The 22,958-nt window shown below is 44.6% G+C and overlaps 1 protein-coding gene across 1 annotated transcript; it reads right to left on the bottom strand.

Annotated features, from left to right (window-relative positions):
- Window positions 1–167: 167 nt before the first annotated feature.
- On the bottom strand, window positions 168–21,247 carry LOC128720663 (growth factor receptor-bound protein 2). Its single transcript, XM_053814348.1, has 4 exons — window positions 20,988–21,247; window positions 3,406–3,503; window positions 3,027–3,312; window positions 168–2,127 (listed from the first exon to the last, which is right to left on the bottom strand). Exons 1-4 carry the CDS (start codon window positions 21,063–21,065, stop codon window positions 1,954–1,956), a joined length of 636 nt encoding a protein of 211 aa, XP_053670323.1. The 5' UTR covers window positions 21,066–21,247; the 3' UTR covers window positions 168–1,953.
- Window positions 21,248–22,958: the final 1,711 nt, after the last annotated feature.

Genomic DNA, 22,958 nt, shown 5'->3' with positions numbered 1-22,958 from the left:
GTTTATAGATAGTATGTGTTTATCGCACTTCCCGGCGATGGATACCGCACATGCACACACGGTCACTCGCTCTCCTCGCTACTCAAACAATGTTCTTACGTTTTCTCGGCTTTTCTGTTACTGTGTTTTCCCATTTTCACATTCGTCTTTCCACTTTATTATGTCACTTTGCTTGAAGAAATGCGCTGTTTTGCTTACTTATCTTTATACAAATGATTTGTTTTTTTTTTTACTTTTTTACTTGAGGATTCATTATTCTTCCGTTCCTGCGCACCGCAAAGACCACTTCCAGCACATTCAAAACACGGTTTCATTCCCTTCTTTCCTGTTGTTTTACGTTGGTTGGCGAGAAAGAGAGACTTAAAAAAAGCTTCATAGCAAAGAACCCTATGGATCTTGACTGGATCAAACCATTCGAGTTGAGTAGCGCATGTGTCAATACGGCTTGTGGTTTATGGGTTCTTTACCCCGCATTGATAGATATATTGAGTTGATTCTTTTGATGCGATTGCTTAGAATTTTGCCTTTTTGATTTCTATTCGCCACCATTAGCAGCAGTTTTCCCAGCCGGACGCTTATGCGTATTGTTTTTCCATCGGCTATGTGAGGTTGCCGACATCTCTCTCTCTTGTTTTCGACACAACCATCCCGTTGATGGTGATTGAGTTAGTTAATTTAAATTAATAAAAATAAATTAACCCCATCAAGAAAGAAAATTTGTTGTATTATATGCGGCCAAGGAAGTGTAAAACGTAAAAAGTGATCGTTGATGGCCACAAAACCTTTTCACGAATTTAGTACGAATTGAACGATCTTTTCGGCGCAGAATAAACGATATAAAAGTTATTTTTCATAAAAAAAAGGTCCATAAATCATAAGATTAGTACACGGAATAACGCCTTGCAACATAACAACCACCCTAAACAAACCGTTCACGTACACACTTGATTGTTCTTTTGTTTACAATTACAAAGCAAACATTACAGTAATAAAATATTAACATTATCCTTCCGAAGGAGCAGAACATCTCACATACGTTCGAGCGAGAGCGGCATCAGTAACCCTTTCTCAGTAACACTTTCTGCTCGTTTCGAAGACTCGACAGTTGTTCCGATTCGATTGAGATCCCTCGTGATCTCCTGGTTTTGATTTAGGTGATATTATGAGATATACACATGTATTATGATATATACCCTCGTCTGACTATTGGAGCACCTTCCAGCGTGAAGGCAAAGACTCTTCAGCATCCTTCGCTGACCTCAACCATCACGGGATATCTCACACCATGCGTTTCGCGCTTGAACTACCTGACTTCAGCCTTCCTGTGGCACGTTTTTTCTATTGCATGTTCGATTGCGGTACCTTTGCACACACTTTTCTTTACCTTACTAGCCCGTTTCTGCTCATTTTTCTTCACAATTTTCGCTACACATTTAAAAAATATATAATATAGATTTAGAGGGTTCCGCTAACGACGGGTACTTCCTTGGGCTCCGAATAACATAATGCTGGTATTGGGCGAAGCAGACAGATACAGATACTGGATGGGTCAAATATTACACCTCTTTTCGTCTTCCAAAGCGCAACCGTTAAAACATTCGTTTTTTCTACTCTTCCAACCTAAAACTCCCCAACCATCGGAAGTTGTGTCTATTTGTTGTTGATACGATACCCTTGACTATTGTTGCTTTTTTCAGGGGGTTTTATAAACGTGTATAAAAACGCATTATAAAAGTGAACGGGAATGCGCCGGGGCGTGCGTGATTGGGTGCCTTTTTTTTGGAAGTGGGCCTGCGCGAACGGTTTTGTTTGTTTGTTTGCAGTTTAGTTCGCTTCGTTTGTTGGCATGTAATGTGGGGGTAGGGGCGGGGGTGGTGGTTACACCGCATGTATGGTGCGAATGTGAGTGTGTGTATGTGTGTGTGTGTACGAGGCGAGTAAAATACTTATGTTTTATGAATGGTACGGTGCTACGTATATTGCTGGAAACAGTCCTTTCCGGTTGCCAATCTCGCCGTTCCACCAGTGCTCGTCGGAACGGTCCGTCACCGTGATGACGTCCCCTCGTCGGAAGTCCAGCTCGCCGGATTCTTGCGCTACGAAGTCGTACAGAGCCTGCACCAACATCTGGAAATGCGAAGAAAATCGGTTAGGATCCGCTTGCGAACGTACGAGGTAACTTGACCGCGTCCTGCACTACACACGAAACGCAGTTCGTTTTATTGGCTGATGTGACGTTAACTGACTCAGATTAATTACACGACCAACGTTTCTATTCCTGTCCCTAAGATGCTCACGCTAGCATTCTTATTTCGTTTACTTTCTGCACCCTAGGGGGTCCTGCCACAGGACGTCCATAACGTCAGCGAGCGAGCGTACCCGGTGTACGTGGCGTAATTCAATCCAAAGTGCCCATATCGAAGGTCACCATTGGTCGGTGCTAGAGGGACATTTTTATTACACTTCTGCTGCTCGTTTTTCCGTTCGCGACCCAGCCGTAATGGAACAAACAAGGCGCTGGTAAATGGTTGGTAGGGCGACGAAGCAGGAAAAAAAGCAGGACATCCAATAAAGAAAACGAGCGAACGCCTGATTGGCTAGCGTGAGGGAAGTGGAGATAAAATTAAATTTACGCCATTAACATTTCTCACTCCCAGAGCAAGAGCCTGGGCTAGAATGTGTCGAGCACAATTCCACTCGCTCGGGTTCTGAGCAATCGGTGTGCTATCTAGAATGTGGCAGGATACTACTCCGACACCTCGAAAGGCTCGCAACATGAATGTAGCATAAAAAGTAGCAGGACGTGTTCAGGACAATGACTTCTGTCGATTTAAGATTGCTGATGACGCACGTCCTTTTCCTTTTCGCGATGATCCGTAACAACGTTCATTCCTAAGCCGTGATCTAGTTGCTAAAACTATTGCCATAAATCTATGCGCTCTACTGGTAAATCGAGACTATGTGCTTTGTCCTTTATCATTGTTGGAAAAGTATCTCCGGTGATGGGTGTTTTCTTCTTCCATTACCTCTTCTGGCACCATATCGCGCAGTTTAACGTCCTGCGACCGGGACACACTAGCGGTACGGTGGTAGTCGACCAGCTCGTTCAGCGAGTTGAACTTCACCACCCAGAGGAAGAACTTGCCCTGTGCGTCGCGCAGCACCTTGAAGTGCTGCACGCCGTCGGAGCACTTGACCGATAGGCTGAAGTCACCGGGGCTCGACTCGCTGATCCGTATCAGAAACGCGCCCTCGTGTTTGTTCGACAGCAGCTTCTCCGCGTCCGCTCGTGTGATGCGCCCGTAGTACCAGCTGAAAGAGATACGAAACAGAGAGACCACCATTTAGCCATCACCCAACAGCTCGATCCTGGGGGGCAACATCCGGGTTGCTGCGTTGACTTACTCGTGATTTTTCATTTCTATGTAATTGCTAGGTATCAGTCCTTCCTTGCCGTCCAGCTCCGCCCGGTACCAGTTCATGTCGTCTTCCATGTTTAAAATCTGTTCAGAAGAATGGTTGGTGTTTCCCCGAATTGAGTTTATTGAACGAACGAGCGCAACAATTTCCCGCATGAAAAAGAAACAAAAAAAAAGCATGATGAGAACCGGGAGAAAATCGTTAGTAAAAAGTGTCAAAGATTTGCGCACGATATCAGAGAGATAGAGATACGAGAAGTTGTGATAATTAGCTGGTAACTGCACTTTGCCTTACAGCGATCAACGTGTTACGCGGCTTGCGTCACTTCCCATTGAATCGAGCCGCGCGATGGCGCTTCAAGTTAAGGGAAGTTAGTTTTTGTTCCAACAAAAGCTTCGGTAGTGGGAAAAAGCCAATCGTTGGGGTAATGAACCCTCCCTCTTGCTACTCTTCGCTCCACCCACGGAGACGCTTTTCGTACGGGGCGCATTAAGAAGTTAATTTCCTTCCTTTGAGTTTATTCAATTACGGCGTAAAGGCACATAATTTCGTTTGCCACGTTCAGGGCGCTCGTCCTCTTGGGAGGGTTCTAACGCAAAAGCAGCGCTTTTGGCATTTGTTCGTCATACTTGCGAGAAGTCACGATTGGTTAATAATTTATAAAATCGATTGCTGGTAAATTAACAATTTCATGATGTTCAATACAGTTAACCACTGCTTAACTTATGTTAGTATCCATACATTTAAACGATTTAGAACGTTAGAAATATGACTGGTACCGTTAAGGATCGATTTTTTGTATCACTATCAATAATAAAAAAGAAAAACTATTTAATAATAAGCACTATTAGCAATGAATACGATACAATTGAAGTACACACATAGCGGTTATCGATCAACATTAAATATGATTAATATCAACGCACGGACTTGCATGTAAATACACCAAATCAGTCCTTTGGGGAAAGCAAAGTGGAATAACTAATCCAATGCGGACATATTTTTCGCGTGGAAAAGTTACCACGCGCCGAAGGTTAATTAAAACGGGCGGATATGCACCGGCATGGTCATAAACGTTTCCCTAAATCTCTCTCACCGAAACAGCTTTTCGACTCGATAACCACACATGTATCCATCCCCACACCCGCACCGGTGACTCTGTAAATCTCGCACACCACTGCGGAGAAGGAGCGCACGGGAGCCACATTTGCATATGGTGGGTGCATTTTAACACATTTTAACCGTGCAAAAAAACCGTACATTCCCTCCGGGGCGGTCTACAAATCCAATTAAGTGCTGCACTCTCCCGTTCTATGTGTTACCACTCTCCCCTTGTTACGGATGAGTTTCATGCACTACTAGCGGAATAAAAAGTCAGAAAGGTAACACTAAACCCGCACACACAGACACGCCACCGGTGGCACCAAACCAGAGCGCTAGCATAATTTTGCGTCCCACAGGATCGCCTTGTTCGAGGCCACTATTATGCTAATTGCAGTAGTGCAATCGAGAAGTGGGATTTTTTTGTTGCGAAAACCAATTCCCCTTCTTCTCGCTGCATTGCATTTTGAAGGTGACTGAACGAAGGTTCTTTTTTTGTTTGCTTTACGAAAGGTTCAACGCCTCTCGGAATCGACCCCAGTGTAATCTGACCCAATTTCATTTAAAAGCTTCACTCAAAACGGGAAAAGCTCCCCCCGGGAGGCGTTGGCAATTTTCGTGGTTTTATTTTTACAACAAACGCGCCCTTTCGGCGAGGTCCTTTTTTCCTCTCCTTCAGCCGTTCAATGCCACATTAAAGGGAATAACTGAAAAAAAACACCCCGCTTGTTATGGGGTGTGCAAGCATCAAAGGGAATTTGAAACTCCAACCATGGCAGCTTGAGGCAACTTGTAACTTGATGTGTTTGAGCTGGGGGGACTAAACCACACCAACCCAGCAGCAGCAGCAGCAGCGTGTACAGGCTCATCTTGTTTTGCACCGATAGAGCCCAACGGAGAGCCTTGGCCTAAAGCGGGCTGGCTGGCCATATATGAGAAAAACAAACACGTTCGGAAAAACATGCAAACGATTTGTGTCTTTTCCCGACCGGACCCCGATAATCGTGTACACGCGGCCGCTGAAGGGAAACTTTTACCCGCGTTGGTTTTTTTTTGCCATCACGGAGGGAAAACCCCCTCTCAGCGCGTGAGGGAGACACCCATGGGGGGGGGGGGGCAAATTCATGATCGATTGAACAGGCGAAAAAGTGCGTTATTAAATGGAAATGGTGCATGCTTTCGGCAGTCGACCGTGCGCCTCGGGAAAACGAGCGAGCGAGAAAAGCGAAAGGAAAGGCTGCCGGTTAGATAAATATTTGATTGGCGATCGCATTTTGCACGAGCGGACGTTTTTGTCTGTAACGAATTTTTAAACCCATGGGCGTAGCGATTGGAATGCAAAAAGAGAAACATTTTTTCGCCAGAGGAAGAAAAAATACTATTTTATTAGATCGAGCGAATAATAGAAGAATTTTCAAAGAAGAATATAAAAAAGACAATAGCAATATGAAAATGTTATGCACTAAATACTAACAACACGAAGATAAACGAGTTGAAAACGAGAGATATGAAAATGATAAAATTATTAAGAGATAAATAAAGTACAAAAGCAAAAGCCGACAAGCATAACACATGCGCACGTGTACACATATATGACCATAATAATTATCATTGCAGCATCTACACCGGTGTACCGTTAATTGTATCCCCTGTTCTCTTTTGGAGTATTTTTGCAAAAAAAAGATGAGAAGATGCGGAAACTCGGCTGGAATTTTCGCACGGCGTAACTAGCGGGCATTCCTCATTTTCCTACCGCGGCCACAAGTATCTCTTTCCTGAGATCCCGAGGGAGCCCAAAGGTATACCTTTTAATCCAAGCCAACCTCAACTCGACTTCGGCAAGTAATTAAAACATTTTTATTCCATTCTTTCCCCCTGCGGGGCAGTTGTTGCTGGATTTTACGCATTAAGTCATATAAATGATGACATCGTCTCAATTATGGGCTCGAACCTCGCACGAAGCGTGCCACGGTAAAAAAAGAATCTTAAAAATCGTTCATTTTAACCTGCGCCGCAAGGTCGTAATTTTGTTATTATCAATTTTCCATCGCACAAACGGTGAGTGGTCGTGGTGTGTCCTGGGAAGTACGGTAAGTTAATGTTTCCCTGCTATGTTCCATCTTGTCGCGAGGTTCGCATTTCGTTGTTGTGCTGTTGGACAAATTGAGGAATTAATTCCGAACGACTTCATTAGCGATATTACGAGCCATTTCCGGCTGGAACTTTTAACACGTTCAAATAATATTTGCCAAGTATGATTAGTGGGTTTTTTTATTTAGGTAAGGCACACGAAACATACATTGTATTTAGATATTATTTTATTGTTTTTAGAAAGAACCCCAAAAGTTTGATCTAAAATCAAAAAGAAAAACTGCTTTCAAAAGGATGATTTAGAAAATTTGAAATTAAACATCACTTTGCGCATGCATTTTTAAGCCAGGTGGTTATTGAACCACGTCCAAGAACATTCAAAACCAATGACCTTTCTTATTCCATCGGCCAGCGAAAGGGCAATACCTTCGTCTGGCTGCGCATTCGGAAGTAAAAAACTTTATTGTAACTTCGTCTTATCAAAATGAGACACAAAACGACGAAAAGGACCCGCCGTACGGGATGTGGAATAGTTACAGTTTATTTATTTATTTTTTCACCAACTTCACGATCCTCGCATTCTACTACCTCGACGAAGCCTGCTCGTGGCATTATCTCATGTATTGTGAATGGGAGCGTACAAAAAAGCTGGTAATACTCTGGTAAGAGCAAACTCGAATGAACCACACCGGATTACATTCTTCGCGCATACAAAGGATGTGGAGAAGAAAAGCACCCCCGGAAAGGTGTGCAAAGAGCGGTGGAAAAATAATTATTTCCCCAGTTTGGCATGCGAGGACGATACTCCCCGTGTGGGCGGGAGAGCATTGAGACAAAATTTTCCCGTTTTCCTTCAACGGCAAATCGCAACAGCAGTATTCAACAACGCAAATCGACAGACACGTGCACTAGGAAAAACATTGCCACATAAAACATAAACATACCAAACATTGCCACATAAGAAAATGCGCCAGTCGAAGTTTTCACTTTCATCCCTAAATCGATCATACGGGGTGTGGTGAATTTTCTTTAGCACGATATACAAGAAGCCCCCCAACGAATGCCACCACAGGGAGCACTAAAAAAAAGGGCCCTCCACGCAACACATTCGAGCGTCTCGAGAATGTATTTGCATCGCCAGTAGCGTAGATCATCGAAGAAGCGGGTTTTCTTATCCGCTGAAAAGACATAAACAAGATGAAAGCGCTCGCAGGAAAAGCAATACAGATCGCAGGCTTGCGCGGACGTTTCTCATATTTCTGTAGTTTGTTTTTCCTTCCGACGCGCCGCATAAAAGCGATAAAACCCTTACACGATCGGAGCACACACAAGCACACGTGGTTACTTCACGCTGCCGCTTTGAGTTTCTATTTTCCACCAGCTACGGAAAAACTCGCACAGTAGAAGGAAGTGAAGGCTTTCTGCACCACGGCGGCGTTCTTCTTCAGCCAGCTACAGCTACCGTTTTGCCGCGCTTCTCTAATCTTCTTACAGGGATAATTTTTCCCCTGTTCACAGATTGAGTTTTTTTTTATTTGCGGAGATTTTTTTGCTTCGGATTTATCGTTTTGTCGCGGATGGAACCGGTGCTAGCGAATCGTGAAGGTCGCACGAGTAATCCTTTCCCTTGCAAGTGTCCTTGCTGTATGCCCGTGCTCTATATTTTTTCGCTGTATGAAGCAAACCGAGTTTCAAGGAGTTCTATATCATTATTTTATGATCAACAGACAACTATGTGAAAAAGATTTAGTAAACCAGGTAGCAAATTTTCGCTTTTAATGATTTGGTTCATAACTGTGGCTTGTATATATTGGAAATATTTGGCCAAAATAATTAAAACATAGTAGATTTTAACCAAACCATAATGGTCTGTCGTATGTTGAATATGTTATATAATGTTATATACTTGTTATTTTAAAAATGAATCCCTAAGTAAATTTACAGAAAAATGTGACCACACCTCTCGCAAACTTTATGATGCTTTTGTAGGATTTTCCTCTCACCAGACTAGTACTTTTCAATGAATTTCCCAAGAATTTACCACAGATCTCTAGCGTATAAGCCCCAGCAGACGGAGAACTGTCAACGGAGGTTTTACCGTCTTTCAAAGTTCATGACAGCTTCTAGCTCTCCAAGGCAACATCACCGTCATCCTCGAAGCACCCACTTCAAAGCACAAACCATGGCTAGTGAACATCTTTTCCAAAGTGTTAATGAAGTTTTCAAACCGTTTTTTAATCGTTTTTGACCCCGCCAGCGAGAAATACACGAACCAGTCGGCTTCGAAGATCATAACATGCAACTTATATTGGTTGTGCAGTTCACACGCTGCAAAAAGGCAAAGAAAAAGTCTCCTTGTTAAACCAGGAAATATCGACCCCTTAAGTTTGCTTCAATAGCACCCTAGAGCTGCAAGCTTGTCGGGGGGCATGGGACACGTTCTGCTCTTTTCAATCAACGTTAAGAGTTTGCCACTCGAAGAACCATTTTCGCTCAAAAGAAAATGGCTAGCGACAACGGTTTGGAGCCGGAAACAAAAGCCTGCGTTCCAGCACGATCGTGCCAGTGGAACGCGACACGCGTGGTGGAAGAAATACACACTAAAAGAGCACTATTAATAATTTGTCTTTCCTTAGCCACCGAGCTGAAGGACCCCAGTTGGACGTCCGAAAGCGCCGGCGGACATACTCGGACGTCCCCAACCGGAGTTAAACTGCTCAGACTTCCGTCGATACGGACCCACGTAGTTGGTTTGGGAGCTGGGCCAGAGAATAAAAGGGAAAGCGGTTTATGCTAATGAACTCCTCTGCAGCATAAGTACAGCGCGAACCCCAGCCCGGGGTAGCCGAAAGAAGAAGTTCTTTGGTAAAAGTCTAATAATAGTTCGGCTAGCCGGACCGCCCCAGCGTTCGGTTTGCGGAAGGCAAGAAAGTGTGAAGATGATGCATACAGGTAGGATGTGGAAAACTGGCAACGACGTTGTCGATCGTCCTGTGTGAGCGCAAGGGACGCATACTTTCCAAAAGCCGGCGCAATGAACGAAGCGAAAGGTGGAGGCGCACCATTTTACATAAAACATTGATCCACTCGTGTCCTTCCACTTCTGCCGCTACTGTGGTGAGTTTGTTCTTATGAGGGCAATGGCACGTTTTGTGTGTCTCAACCATCGGAAACGGGGGAAGCATTTTCCTGGCAAACCTGACTCACTCATGAAGAGATTACTGTCGCTATCATTTACTAACAGCATGTAGGGCTATCTATTTTTTCCCTTTTAAACGCGCTGAGTAAAGATAAAAAACGTTCATAATGACGATTATATAATGCAATGATTTAGTGATACAATTTTAATCATTTTCATTTATCTAGTCTAATGCATTTCTGCTCATTTAAGCATAAAACTGGTCCTTTTGAAAATATCACACTTTATCTTATAAATGTATGCTGCTGTTTAAGTGAAAAACATTTTTCAATTCGTTGTAATGAAACGATATACTTAAATTTCACTTGAATCGTTCGTCAAAACAATGTTATATTGTTATGTCTTATGAACACGTTAAATAAAATAAACTAAAAAGGGCATTTGTATGCTAGACTAGTGTATAATTTGATTCGAAAAAGAAGATTGCTCTTGAAAGTTTAAAACTCGTTTGTTGCAGCATGTGATGAGTACCCAAGTTGAGTCAACATTTTCGCAGCACAATCCACGACCACTTAAGCCGGTCGAATGTCACACAAGGACCAGAGGAAAAAGAAAAAAATACCCTCAACCCCCATTGCTTAGACTTCAAGGAAGAAAATTCAACTACTCCCAGCGGAAAACGCCACCCGGGCGCGGCAAATTGGTTCCGAAACGCATCCTTCTCCGTCAAGACATCGACATCGTGCGGCGACCGTTCGTCGTGTGCGCATGTGATTTCGCATCCGGAATTTAAATCGGTCCAGAGGCGCGCGTTTGGCCCCAAAACGCTACCACAACCTGGTGCCCCTGTGGGTGTGTGTGTGTGCCTTCGTCGTTTGATCAACCAGGCTACAGGGAACCGGATGCTGGACGAAAATCGTCCCGGGTTGTTGACGAAATTGATTGCAGGATTCGAAGGGCCAAAGGACACGCCGCTGTTGGCGAAAAGCTTTAAGCGTCGGCGAGAGAGGCTAGCGGTGAGTGTATGTTTCCGTCGTCCTTCGGTTTTTGGGGGGTGAAATTTGAATTTCCATTCAGCGCGTACGAGAGTGAATACATTTACCGGGGTTTCCTTTTGTCGCCCGCACGTTGACGAACAAATTTCCGGCATTATGTGGAACTATAAGCGACTTGTTCCGGGGAAAGAAGGCTTTTCCTTATAGCGCCTTAGACCGACCGGTGCCAATGTCAGGCGGTGGGAATTTTGATCACAAACCCATGAGAAGAGCGTTATATCATATAACGCATTCGGTGAGACCGGTAAGTGGCGGAACCTGTTAGTTTTCTTGAAAAATCTCACCCTTTGAAGTTACTCCAGCATTTGAATCCTTTACTGTTATTGGAAAAATGTCGACAATAGTCATAAAAGCCTCTCAAAAACGTAAAGAATTTAAATCATCTACGAGTGTAATACAAACTATATTTTTGCATAACGAATAAAATTAAATAGCTTCCTTTTTCCGTATCCATCATTGGAGGGATCCAAATTCATATTTAAAATTCGCTCAGCGGAATGCAATGAAACGCACGAGCGGAACGCATCGGAATGTTCACGGTAGGATTTTTGTTTTGTTTTATTCATCTCATCAGTCCATGCGGATGCCGATGCGCACAATTAGCACGCAGCTCACTTTAGTCTTAGATTCGTCCTGCACCCATCAAGAGCATAGTGGTCTCAAGACCATCAACCGTCATCATATCTCGTCGTTAGGCTCTTTTGAAAGGGCAACCGTACACGACGATTATGCATTTATTTTTGGAATTGTCCGCCCAACCGAAACCAACCGAATGGAGGGGACTTTTTGCACCACGGCAATAGAGCAAAGGGCGAGAAAGTGTTTTAATTTAAATGCGAAAAAACTCCACCCTCACGATGCAATAAACTAACGTGATGAAAAAAAAAACAGAAATATACACGGGGGGGAAAAAAATCGCCACAAGCGCGGTCAGCAAAGTAAATCAACGCCGTGACCATTGGAACACACAGCATTACTCATATGTTCGTACATTTTTTTTTCTTTTTTTTCCCGCCCCGACTGGGGATCGTGCAACAAGCTACCATTCAATCAGCATTGTGTTTCGCTGGCGCAGCATAGTAGTACAACGGCGTGTTCCTTTTTATTATGAGCACAAAAAAAACATCCCTTCGATAGAAGCATATTCGAATCGTACTCGAAGCGACAGATAGACGATGCATACACGCTTGCATCAACCCCCTCGTTGTCCTATCTATGCAAACGGGGTTTGGTTTGAAGGCTTTCCTCACTCGTTTCACCCTCACTAGCGACCGGAAGTGGTTGGCCAGCGCGCGAACGACATCGATTTATTCTCGCGGCTCGATCCGAACAAACACACATTGTGTGTCTCTGTGTGTGTGTGGCGGGGGATGGTGGCCTTGGGAGGGGTGGTGCATTTTTCGCGTGCCCGATGATGGCTTCCCCGAAGCTGATTGATGAATTGCAATTTCCCAACAGCCACGGGGAAGCGAGACTGCTGCCGAGAGCTGCTTCCCATGGCTCACACAGAAATGCAATTTTGTCCCCCATTCCGATGGAGCATACGGGTTTTTCGATGGGAATGCCGGAATAGGTGGAAGAAGGTGGCAAAGATACAAGGGTGCATTATTTACTATTCCTTCGTCCGAAAGCGGTGGATCGCGGAATAAATCATAGAAGAAAATAATGTCGATGAGTTACGACAGGGTGGTGATTTTTTGTCCACACAATTGTGATTTTTGAGGGTGCAAAAAAAACCCATATGTGTATGCAGTAACAGTGAAGTTGTCTACATGGATGACATCGAAAAATATATTCATATGCATTTTTGTTGTTGAAAAAACGAAGCCAATATTTGCTGGTTCAATGTACTTTGGGGCAGCTTTCAGTCGAGATATAGTCGGGGTGTTGTTGATTTATATTCACGGACTCGGTATAGAAAAGCAATAAACAGAAAGTGGATCTGAAACGAATATCGAAGTGATCTTTTTTTGCGATTTTTCTTGCTTCACTGCTCTAATAAACAATTATTTCTGACATTCCGACTTACATTTATGCTTTTACTGAGCGAACAAAGCCTCCATCGAGGCAGGTGATTGATCGCAAAGCAACAACTAGTGCGATTTTGATTTTCTCTTTGTTTTCCACGCAGAAGGACACAATCATTTACACACTAGATGGGCCGGCCAATTGCCATTTATTGGTGCAGCACCGCGCATTGTCTGTTTGCGAACGAGGGCACACATACACGCGGCGTGGGGCGTCTTAATTAAAGCTCATTTTAATCACCAATCAAAAACGACGGAATAGAGCAACATTTCGCAACCGGATGACGACGAAAGAGAGCTCTTGTGAGTCACGGGTTTGGTGGTGATTTTATGGTTTTCCCCTTCCAGGAAATGAGGCATGACTTTCGGGGGTCAAAAATATGCACCGGAAACGATCATAATTTACGCTAGCAATACGGTGGAGTTTCTCCGAGAGAACAAGAAAGCGAATGATGTCGACAGCTGGCGGTGATAAACGTGAAGTTCTTCCAAATCTTATCTGTTTGCTAAAAGACTCAGCTTGCATTTGGCAGTCCGCGGTTGTGGTTGGATCATTAATTGCTCACCACAAGTGATAATATTTGCCAGCAATCGAGGCATTGCAAAATTCGTTCAAAACACGATTGAATACCAAAAGGCGCCGGAAAGCGGCTGAGTTTCAACCCTTAACCATTGACAGAAAATAACACACCCAAATGAGCAACTGAAGGATGCAAAGGAGCACATAAAATTCGCAAAAGGTCTACTCTGCATAATGTAATGCTTGCGCGGAATGTCAAAAAATTTTGCCGAAAATTCGCACCGCAAAAAGGCTGCCGGTTGAATTAACGTTATTTGCAACCCTTAATACACCCCTTACTCATTACACACAGCAGTAATGTCGCGCAAGTAGGAAAAAGTGTATGATAATCTTGTTCGAACCATTAACTTGCAGGCTTTCACCGAAAAGGGTACCCCAAGCAAATAGCACCACCTCGAAAAAAAGACGAGAGCAAAATGATGTAAATCTTATTAAAAAATCATTAATCTTTCCGTTTTCCTTCCCATCTGGTGGGGGTTTTATTGCTCCATTAATCACAATTTTCCGAAAGGCGACGTCGGTTGGTGCGCGCTCAATGCTGAACCGATTCCACACATCGATTTTCGCGCTTCCATTTTTCCCCCTTTGGGGAAACTCCTCCCTCCGATCTGGTCTCGTTAAATTCATTAGCCCGTCATCTCTGGCACATTACGGGCGAGTTTTCCTTTCGGCGAAACACACTCACATATAATGCTCACCGTAAGGCGCCCGAAAGTGATCGAACCTAAGGTGTCTTGGTTCCGATTGACAATGATGAAGGTGGTGTTGGCACTCGTTTCCTCCAAATAACCGCTTTTTTTTCTCTCCTGCGGCCAACACCAACAGGCTAATGATCGACAGGACGAAGAAACACCGGATACATCGAGGACGAAAACGAGGTGGCTGATCACACAAAAGCGAGGGCTGTTTGTTTGGAAAATCGATCAAAAAAGATACCGCACCCTTTGCGTGAACAGTGGGGGTGGTGTGTGAGTGGTTGGGGATGTAAATCTCCATTCACCCTGTGGCGGGTCTGACTGATTGGACGGGTATTTTCCAGCCACCCCATGCCAAGCGCCTGCAGCGGCTCGAGGGAAATGAGATTCGGGAATTCAATCCAACCAGCGCCGGTATTACATTTTAGGCAATGGTGATGACACACGCACAGCCACTAGCGGCATCTACTGGAAGGTGTGAAAATCGTTTCTCGACGTGTATAAAATGCGTGGGAATGGGCCTACACACTCGTCACATGCAACACCAGAAACTAGTGCTGCACGTGCGCGTACGTGTCCAAAGTAAGGCTACGAAGCGGCTTCGATAGACTTTGGGGAAATCGCGCGAGAAAAGCTGTGCCCAAGTTCGCGCGTACGTGCCTGTTGAGTTCTAAAGGCAAGTTTGAGTTTTGGATACCACGTGTGGCGAATTTTTATCAATCATCGGCAAAAAGGTTACGTTCAAAACGTTGCTTTGAAAGTGTAAATTCAATTGTAAAGAAGGCGATTCATGTCAGTTGTTTGTATCTTTAAAATGTCCTGTATGGATTTAACTACAGTATGATACACAACATACGTATATAAGAGCAAAAAAGAAGACATAAATATGTAGTAAGAAACACAACAAAAAAGTATGTAATAAATAAGACAAACGCATCAAATTGAAACAAAATTTTATGTTTTACGACCTAACAGATAACAATAATAATGAATTTATATAAGAATTTGGTAAAAAGCCCCTAATTGATACAAATACCTTCGTTCAACAAACGATATTAAATATATAAAAAAACACAAATATTTTAGAATAGCCATTGAACACGACAAACGTTCACTAGTGAGATCATAACCCACACAGTAGCTGTCGGTAGAAGCAAGTTAAACAAACGAAAGAAGAAAAAAATGACATCAAAATGGTGCAAAACAAAATGGAGCGAAAAACCAACACCTGACACCAGGCATTTTAACAGAACAGGTCGAAGCGCGACGATGGCGACGGTTGCGTTTACATAGCTAATTTTAGACCAGCATCTTATTGACGCATATCGTTAATTGGCCATCCGTCAGCGATGTGCAGCAGTATCGCGTCCGTCCATTATCATGGGGACGTCGCCATTTTCCGCGCCTGAACAAAAAAAATCACCCCCTCCTATCACACGCCTCTAGGCAGGGGGGAATTATTCAACGCTGGGTGTTTTAAATGGCTGTCTCAACAAGGTAAGCCCCCGGGCATCACCCTGCAAAGACTGGAAGGGGGGCGAAAATTATGCTTCTCCCTTCGCGCCACACGACGTGCTGCTTCCGGTTCCGACCACCCCAAAAAGCTTCCCAATGTCTGCGCTTCCTCGGGTGGGGCAGGAGCCGTGACAAAGTCAGGAAATGTAAATTTGCAGCCGGTGTAATTTGCAAAATGTTGACACAGAGAACAACTAAGCCCTGGTAGCGCAGTAAAGTGAACCACCACCGAACGGAAGCAACATTCACGGGGCTCGAGGCTCAACACGTGAAAATGAAGAGCTTTGGAGCAAAATTAGCATCATACTTCGAAGGGTTTGTGTTGCCTTTGTGAAGAAACGACGGAATCATGGAGCGGTGAGGACAAATCACACGATATTTATATAAATATATACATCTCCAACAGACCGATGTCCTTTTTTGTTTGCTACCATGGAAAAGGTATGGGCTGGAAAATTTGGTTACGTTACCCAGCGTAACAGCCCTTTTCTGTCAATTATAGACGACCCTAGTTGGCGTATCCCCAAAATCCGATTCGCCACGTCAGCCAACCGGCGGAAGGATCACGCAAAATTTGGGCATACTTTGGGGTTGGGGAAAGAGAAGAATAAAAATACGGGTTGCTTCGAGGAAGACACAGAAGGGATTCTCTTCTTAAAGAAAAGGTATTTTTCGGGCCCTCATCGAACGCAGCAAAACGAGGGACCGGCTGGAACAAATTGCTCCCACATTAATCAAGCGCTAATAAAATACGCCTTTAAACTTTTGCCGCTGTTCGAGCCGGTTTTTGTGACTGTGATCCTTGATTAGGATGGATTTGGGGTTGCATTGATCCTTCGAGGAGTGTATCAGATGATGTTACCCGGAAAATTCGCGGAAATTGTAAAAAAAAACGCTCCATATACTACACGCTTAATTGTACATCAAAACATGCCCAATGCTCCCTCGAATGAGCAATAACAAGCTCTGTCAAATTCGGCTCAAACAAGCGCTGAATCGGTTTACACGTTTGTAGGTGATATTTCGTAAAGAGAAAACACGGAATGATAAACCAGCGCAAGCTGGCTCGGGGGAAAAGCCTTCGCGTGTGATATGGAATAAGTTTTTCCATTTCACGCTTCGTGGCGACCTCGAGCGCCTTTTCCCCTTGGCTAATGGGGCGGAACTATAACCTGGGAGAAGCTCACCTACCATTTTGGGTTAGGTCTAACGAGGATACCCGACCCGGTGACCGGGCAGCAGGGTGTGGATGGATTATATACCGGCGCTTCAGGTGGTTTTCTCGATCGTTACCAACAGCGAACGGCGGTGGTTCTGAAGTGTGGCTAATCTCATCTCAACCGGTGGCGATGATGCGTTCATGCTACCATCGACTATCGGTGGCTCTTATCAACGATCCAGGCTCGCATGACCGTAGGTAGTTAGTGAAAGTTCATGAGGAAAATCGATAGTTTCAGAAAAGAATTTCAATTTAAGTGGAAAATCAAACAATACCGAAGCACACCGAAAGGAGCTCGTTAATGAACTGCTAAGCTTTTGAGAAGTTTATTTTTGCATCCTTTTAATTGGAACGATTTCACACTAAATTACTCCTATTCTGGAGAAATTTCTTTTGATATGAAGATTTGAATATTTCTTGTTAAATGTGCAACGATCTTAAACGTCAATGCAATGAGGAATATTTAGTATATAACATAAAGGGGAGGGAGATATTAAATGCACCCTTCATTATTGCCGTTTCAAACTTCTGCCACTTGTTACAGATGCCATTTTTTGCTGCAATTCGCTTTTAGATTTTGCTGGGTTAAAAATTACCAGCGAAAAAAACCCAGAGTCACTTACCCTGCGGCAACAACACAATTGCGAGAAGAGGGTACAACGATCTTTGTGGAAAAAAAAACTGGGTCAACATTTTCTCCTGACTGTGATGTAAAGTTTTCCCGCAGGACAGTTCCGTGGAATGATTGGGGAAAGGCGACAAAAAAGAAGGATAAATCAGCAACCTTCTCATTGGGCTTTATTTTTTATTTGTTTCTTTTCGCTCCTTCTTGTGTGCCTCCGTCAATTTACGCTGACCGTTGATGTTGAGTCAACAGGATGGAAAGCTGATTTCAGCGCGAATTTAAGAGCCAGCACTTGACCGAGAACCCAGCTCTACCCAGAGGCGACAAGCGCCCTGTTTCCGGAACAGGTAGAATGATTTTTCCAGCACATAACGAACGTGCATAAATGAGTGACAAAAAATAACGTGTCAAAAACAGCGTGTCACTGGAGACACTCTACAACGGATGAGTTGAAAATTTAAAGGAAATATTGTACCCTTTTGCTTTCCTCCTGACAAACACCGGACAAAATTGGAGCAAAACGGTCGCCTCCAGACACGGGGGCCATCAAGTGTAATCAATCAAAATCAGCACCATGCCGGAAGATGATGAAGTTGTCAGTTAGCCGGGCTGCTAGAAGAACGCATATAAAACGCATCTCCGCCGCTCCAGACGCAATCTCGCGTCTAAGACCTTGGCTGGGGCCGTTGTATGCCGATTGAAACGAGCAAGACATCCGAGGTGTCCCAGACAAACCAGACAACTCTCGCCATCGGGTGTTCGTTCATTCTGGCGATAAAAATTCAGTCCCTTTCCGATACGGGACAAGCAACACCCACGACTCTGTGTTGTATCATGTTTCATTTTAATGGGCTATTACTCATCATAGAGAACGATATTTGGAAAGTCAATCGAAATGTCAAGCACCGAGCGAAGAACAACATTTGGATAGCCCTAAAAAGCTACAAAAAATAGTCGTATAAAATCAGAGGCATCCGAGGTCCCATGTTTAAATTTATTCCACCGATCAACCGTCGGACCGGGAGGGTGGTTTACCGTAGATTAACATCTCGAAATTGAGTCAAAGTGTGATTAATCAACGTCTTCTCGCAACTCGGAAACTTCTGCCCTGCGTGAGATAAGAGAAACTTTAGCGACGGGTTGGGGGCATCTATTCTGCTATCGTAAGTGAAAAAAAGCCTTAAGTCAGAGTTGAACAAAAAACACGTAGTAGAACTCAGGATTTCAATTCGAACAAATATTATTTTGAAACACAAAAACACAGAATATTTTTATGGTTAGCGAATAGATTATTTAATCATTTACAATAATTCGTCATTAATTGACGCATAAGCATATGAGGATTTATAAATTTTTATCTCATTGGGATTGTGGCAAAACGTGACGAAGTTTGGGTTTGCCCGGACGCGTCGTTCCAAACAACGCTTTATTTTGTTGATCTTTTATTTCTTATTCCACCCAACCGTGAGTCAGCTTTCGCGTGGGGCATGAATCATCAACCTTGCCAGCTAGGGCGAAGGAAGAAAGAACGAACAAACAAACCACGCTCTGAGAATGAGCTACGAACATGGTAAAGGAGCAAAATCTTCACCAAAAGGGTGGGTATGCATCTTATCTAATTCGCCTTTTAGCAAACGCACGCTTCAGCAAGGCTCGGTTTGGCCAGTGGATAATGAGAGCGTTTTGAGAGCAAATAAAAACAAGCTTGACATACTTCTGGAGTGGGACACTTGCAGTAAATGCGTGCAAGAGAAGGACTTTTTTTGTTACATTTAAGAATACTCTTTATTGCAATGGTTTCATACGTTCCACAGAATAGAAATAGCATTCTTTATCATTATTAGAACATAAAAACTAAACACTTAAAATAGAGCATCCTCTTACAGCTCGGTTGCGTGCCTTTTCTCGTATAACATTTTCCTAACACCCCACCGGAAAACAGATCCTTTCCGATCGAGTTTCCCGCACGAGAAGAAGCAAACATAATGTCGTCTCAAGTTTCTTTTTCTGCTTTCGCAGTCGTGTTCGTGTTTTGCTGTACTAGCATTAACCGGTGAGCTGCTTTATTGCTCCCACCGGTGCCGGTGAGTTCGTCTCGTAAAACTTTATTACATACCGATAGGACACACACACCGCCGGATTCGGTCGTGATACCCATTCCACCCCGGTACACGCCGGTGATAACGCAGATGGTGGGATGGGAGGGGGCAAAACTTTTCCTCCCCCCTTTTCGTTTTCCGTGAACCTTGGCCTGTTATTTTTCCGCCCCTCTTAATTCGTGCCGACGTGTGCGAAAAAAAGGAAAAAAATCGCATTCGACGACATGCATTCGACGTGTTGCAATTTCACATTTGTAAACTTCCCCTTCTGCCTCCCCTTGCTCACCCAGTTTGCGCGCTGAAGCACGCATATATGGGGATGTTTGCTGTATTGTGCAACGGAAGCAAGGGTGTACAATATATGCAACTCGGGGGTTTGGCACAGATTTCGTTATGTCACTTCGGACATGTCAGCCGGTCATGCCGGTGAACGGATGGGTGAGGAAAGGGGAAATGTAAATTTTCATTTCGTTTCCACATTTTGCGGAGCGCGTAATTGGAGACGCGAATGACAATTGTGGTTGGAGAAAAGAATGGGTGACGAATTCGATTTCTCCCCCCCCCCCCCCCCAATTAAAATATTGTACAACATTTCAATTAACAATTCTATGCCATAAAATACCCATGTAACAGAAGCGAAACTTTCTTTTCAATTAAAAACAATGAAAAAAATTAAATAAAAATCCTCATCCGTGAGTTATCTAAAGCGCATAAACAATCCCACCACCTACACCAATACAAAGCACACCCTAGGGCACGGGATATAACGCATCAATCTACCGGTTGGCCCTAACCGAGGGGCGCCAATAGAATGGGAGGCAGAAAATTAGTTTGTTTTCGCGCTTCTCGCTCGGCATCAAATAGACATCGCGCACAATTGGCACCCTCGGCTCCGAGGCCTGGCAATTGCTAGCACGGATCAAGGTACGTGCACACACGGACAAAAAAACACACACCCCCATTGACGCGATTCAAACGTCATCGCGCAACAATAACACACAATTTGCAATCCCCCGTGCCGTGGCGAGCAGGCACAAACGGTCCAACAGAAACAGAGGCATAGCGAATCGATGAGTCACGCCGCGGCGGTCGGTTTTTGAATGCCGATTTCTCCGCGATTCCGCGGGTGTCCGGTTTCAGGGTGAGAAAAGCTACGGGAAAATTCCGCCGGATCGTACGATGTTTAGGGCATTGTGACGATTGTTGAAAATGTAGCCAAAAAACACAACGATCGGAAGCGCGCACGATTTCGAGCGACTTAGTTGGCTGCGTACGTACGGTTTAGATTCCACGTGGCTGCGTACTTCGGGATGTACAATTTGACGTATAATAAAATCCCATTACACATGCAGCCCGATTGCAATTGATGCATGGTCGTTCTTTTAGAATTTTCAAATGCATTTGCAGCAGCAAAAACTCACCTTTAAAACTTGGCTCTTTCTGAAGCTCAGCTCATCATCCGCTGTGGCGTTAAAGTCGTGCTTTGCGACGGCTTCCATTTTGTGGCTGAAGGATCGCCTGGTTTCTCGTCCAATAGGGCGGCTACTGCTGCTGATCGTTTCGTAAACTCTCGATGTCCTGAATTGCGCGCGCCTCGGCTAGCGTTTCTGGATAATGGTCCTGCTTCCTCGACCAAAACAAACTACGAATTATGTTGAATAATTTAAAAAAACACACTCGCACACCGCAGCGGTATTGTGGTGTGTATTTTTTTTGCTCTCTATTAGCTTTCACGCGGTTGCCGAAGGGGCCAACACTCGATTCACTGCCGCCGATGCTGGAGATAGAGTGATAGAGAATGGCCGGCTGGGGGTGGAGGAGTAATAGAATCACCGTGGCGACACGAACGTGGGCAGCAACGATAGGGGAAGGAAGGAAGGAAGAAAAAAAGCACCACCGATATGCTCGCCCAACCGAAACCACACAGACCCACACACGTTTACACGCACTATTTCTTCTTTGTTGCTCGCGTGTGTACACAGCACATACGCACAAAACGCATTCCTTCGTAACAAGGAGGAAAACAGGAGTGTCGATTTTTTTTATTATAAATCTCGCTCCACGACGTTTTCACGATGGGGATGATGTTATTCTTCTCGCTGCCGCTCGGATTAAAACAACAACAAAAACTCACACGTACGTACGCACACGCCACTCGCGTAGCGGCCTTCTTTGATAACTTATTTTTAAATAAACTTATTTTTTCCACAATAACGACACGTCGACACACATTCACACGCACACGCAACTAGGGACGAACACTGTTCACATGGGGGCTTTAGGGCTGAATTCGGGGGGGAAAAGGGAAAAGAAGAGCGAAAATTAAATTCTATTGCACCGGAACACACAACACACACCCTCGGCTAGGTAAACAAATCGAAAATAACGCCACCACCGGTCAGTGACGTCATTCCAATTTTCACTTCCCCGCTAACCCCACGTGGGTGGTCGCGGTGGGTGGTGGTGTGTCGGGATGCGGTGGGGAAAAGGGTGTCTTTTATTATCCTTGAAAGCACTGGGAAAACAACGTACTGCGCGTTCTGGTTGCTGGGTTCGGCAAATTGTGTAAAAGGCTCGCCACACACGCACACACACTACGCGCTAAACCAGCCACCTTTGATATTCACTTTGACAGCAAAACACACCGCCGACTGCACACGTGCCACTGACAGATCCCCTTGCGATGACGTCACCGTCACGCCGTTCTTTGTGGAATTTGTGTCTCGTTTTCAGTGCAGTTTTGATGGGAATTTGCCGCTTGCCGTAGCAGCCAGCGTATCACCCGCGCCACCCTTTAAGCTGCTGGTGATGAAATGGTGATGATAACAGCTCACACACTGGCGAAGTGAACTCACGACGGATAAGCACCAACCGTCACCGAGGGAAACCGACAGAACACAACCACGCGGGCACGCCGGATCGGCCTAAACCGGGGTCGGTATGTTCTCCGGGGTTCGTCGATTCGCGTTCTCGGTCGTTTCGCATTCACCCCCACACACGTGTGTCTGTGGGGAGTCAACCCAGCAGGCAGGTTGTGAGAGCGCAAGCTCATCTCGCGCGCGTGCTCTCTCAAATCTGCTGTTCGTTCGACGAATCCTCCTGCTTCCATCGTCCATTAAAACCAGATGTATTGGGGGTTGGTGCGATCCGGATAGTTTTTGCCTGCCCCTGTGGTTGACCGCTGCTGCATTTCCCGCATTCCATTTGAACTCCCAATCCTCCAAGGACCACCCGTACACACCCATCCCATCCCACCCACCCACGCGCAAGGTCGCTCCTTCATGAGCGCGAGGCTGTTGCCCTCACATGATTCGGTTGTTTTTTTTTGTCCTCCTTTTTCTACCGTATTGCTGTTATCGCCGAGCGGACAAGCATGTATGTGACGGTTCTAC

This window comes from Anopheles nili, chromosome 2 (assembly GCF_943737925.1).
Source record: "Anopheles nili chromosome 2, idAnoNiliSN_F5_01, whole genome shotgun sequence".
NCBI lineage: Eukaryota > Metazoa > Arthropoda > Insecta > Diptera > Culicidae > Anopheles > Anopheles nili.
This window is presented reverse-complemented; position numbering and strand designations above follow the sequence as displayed.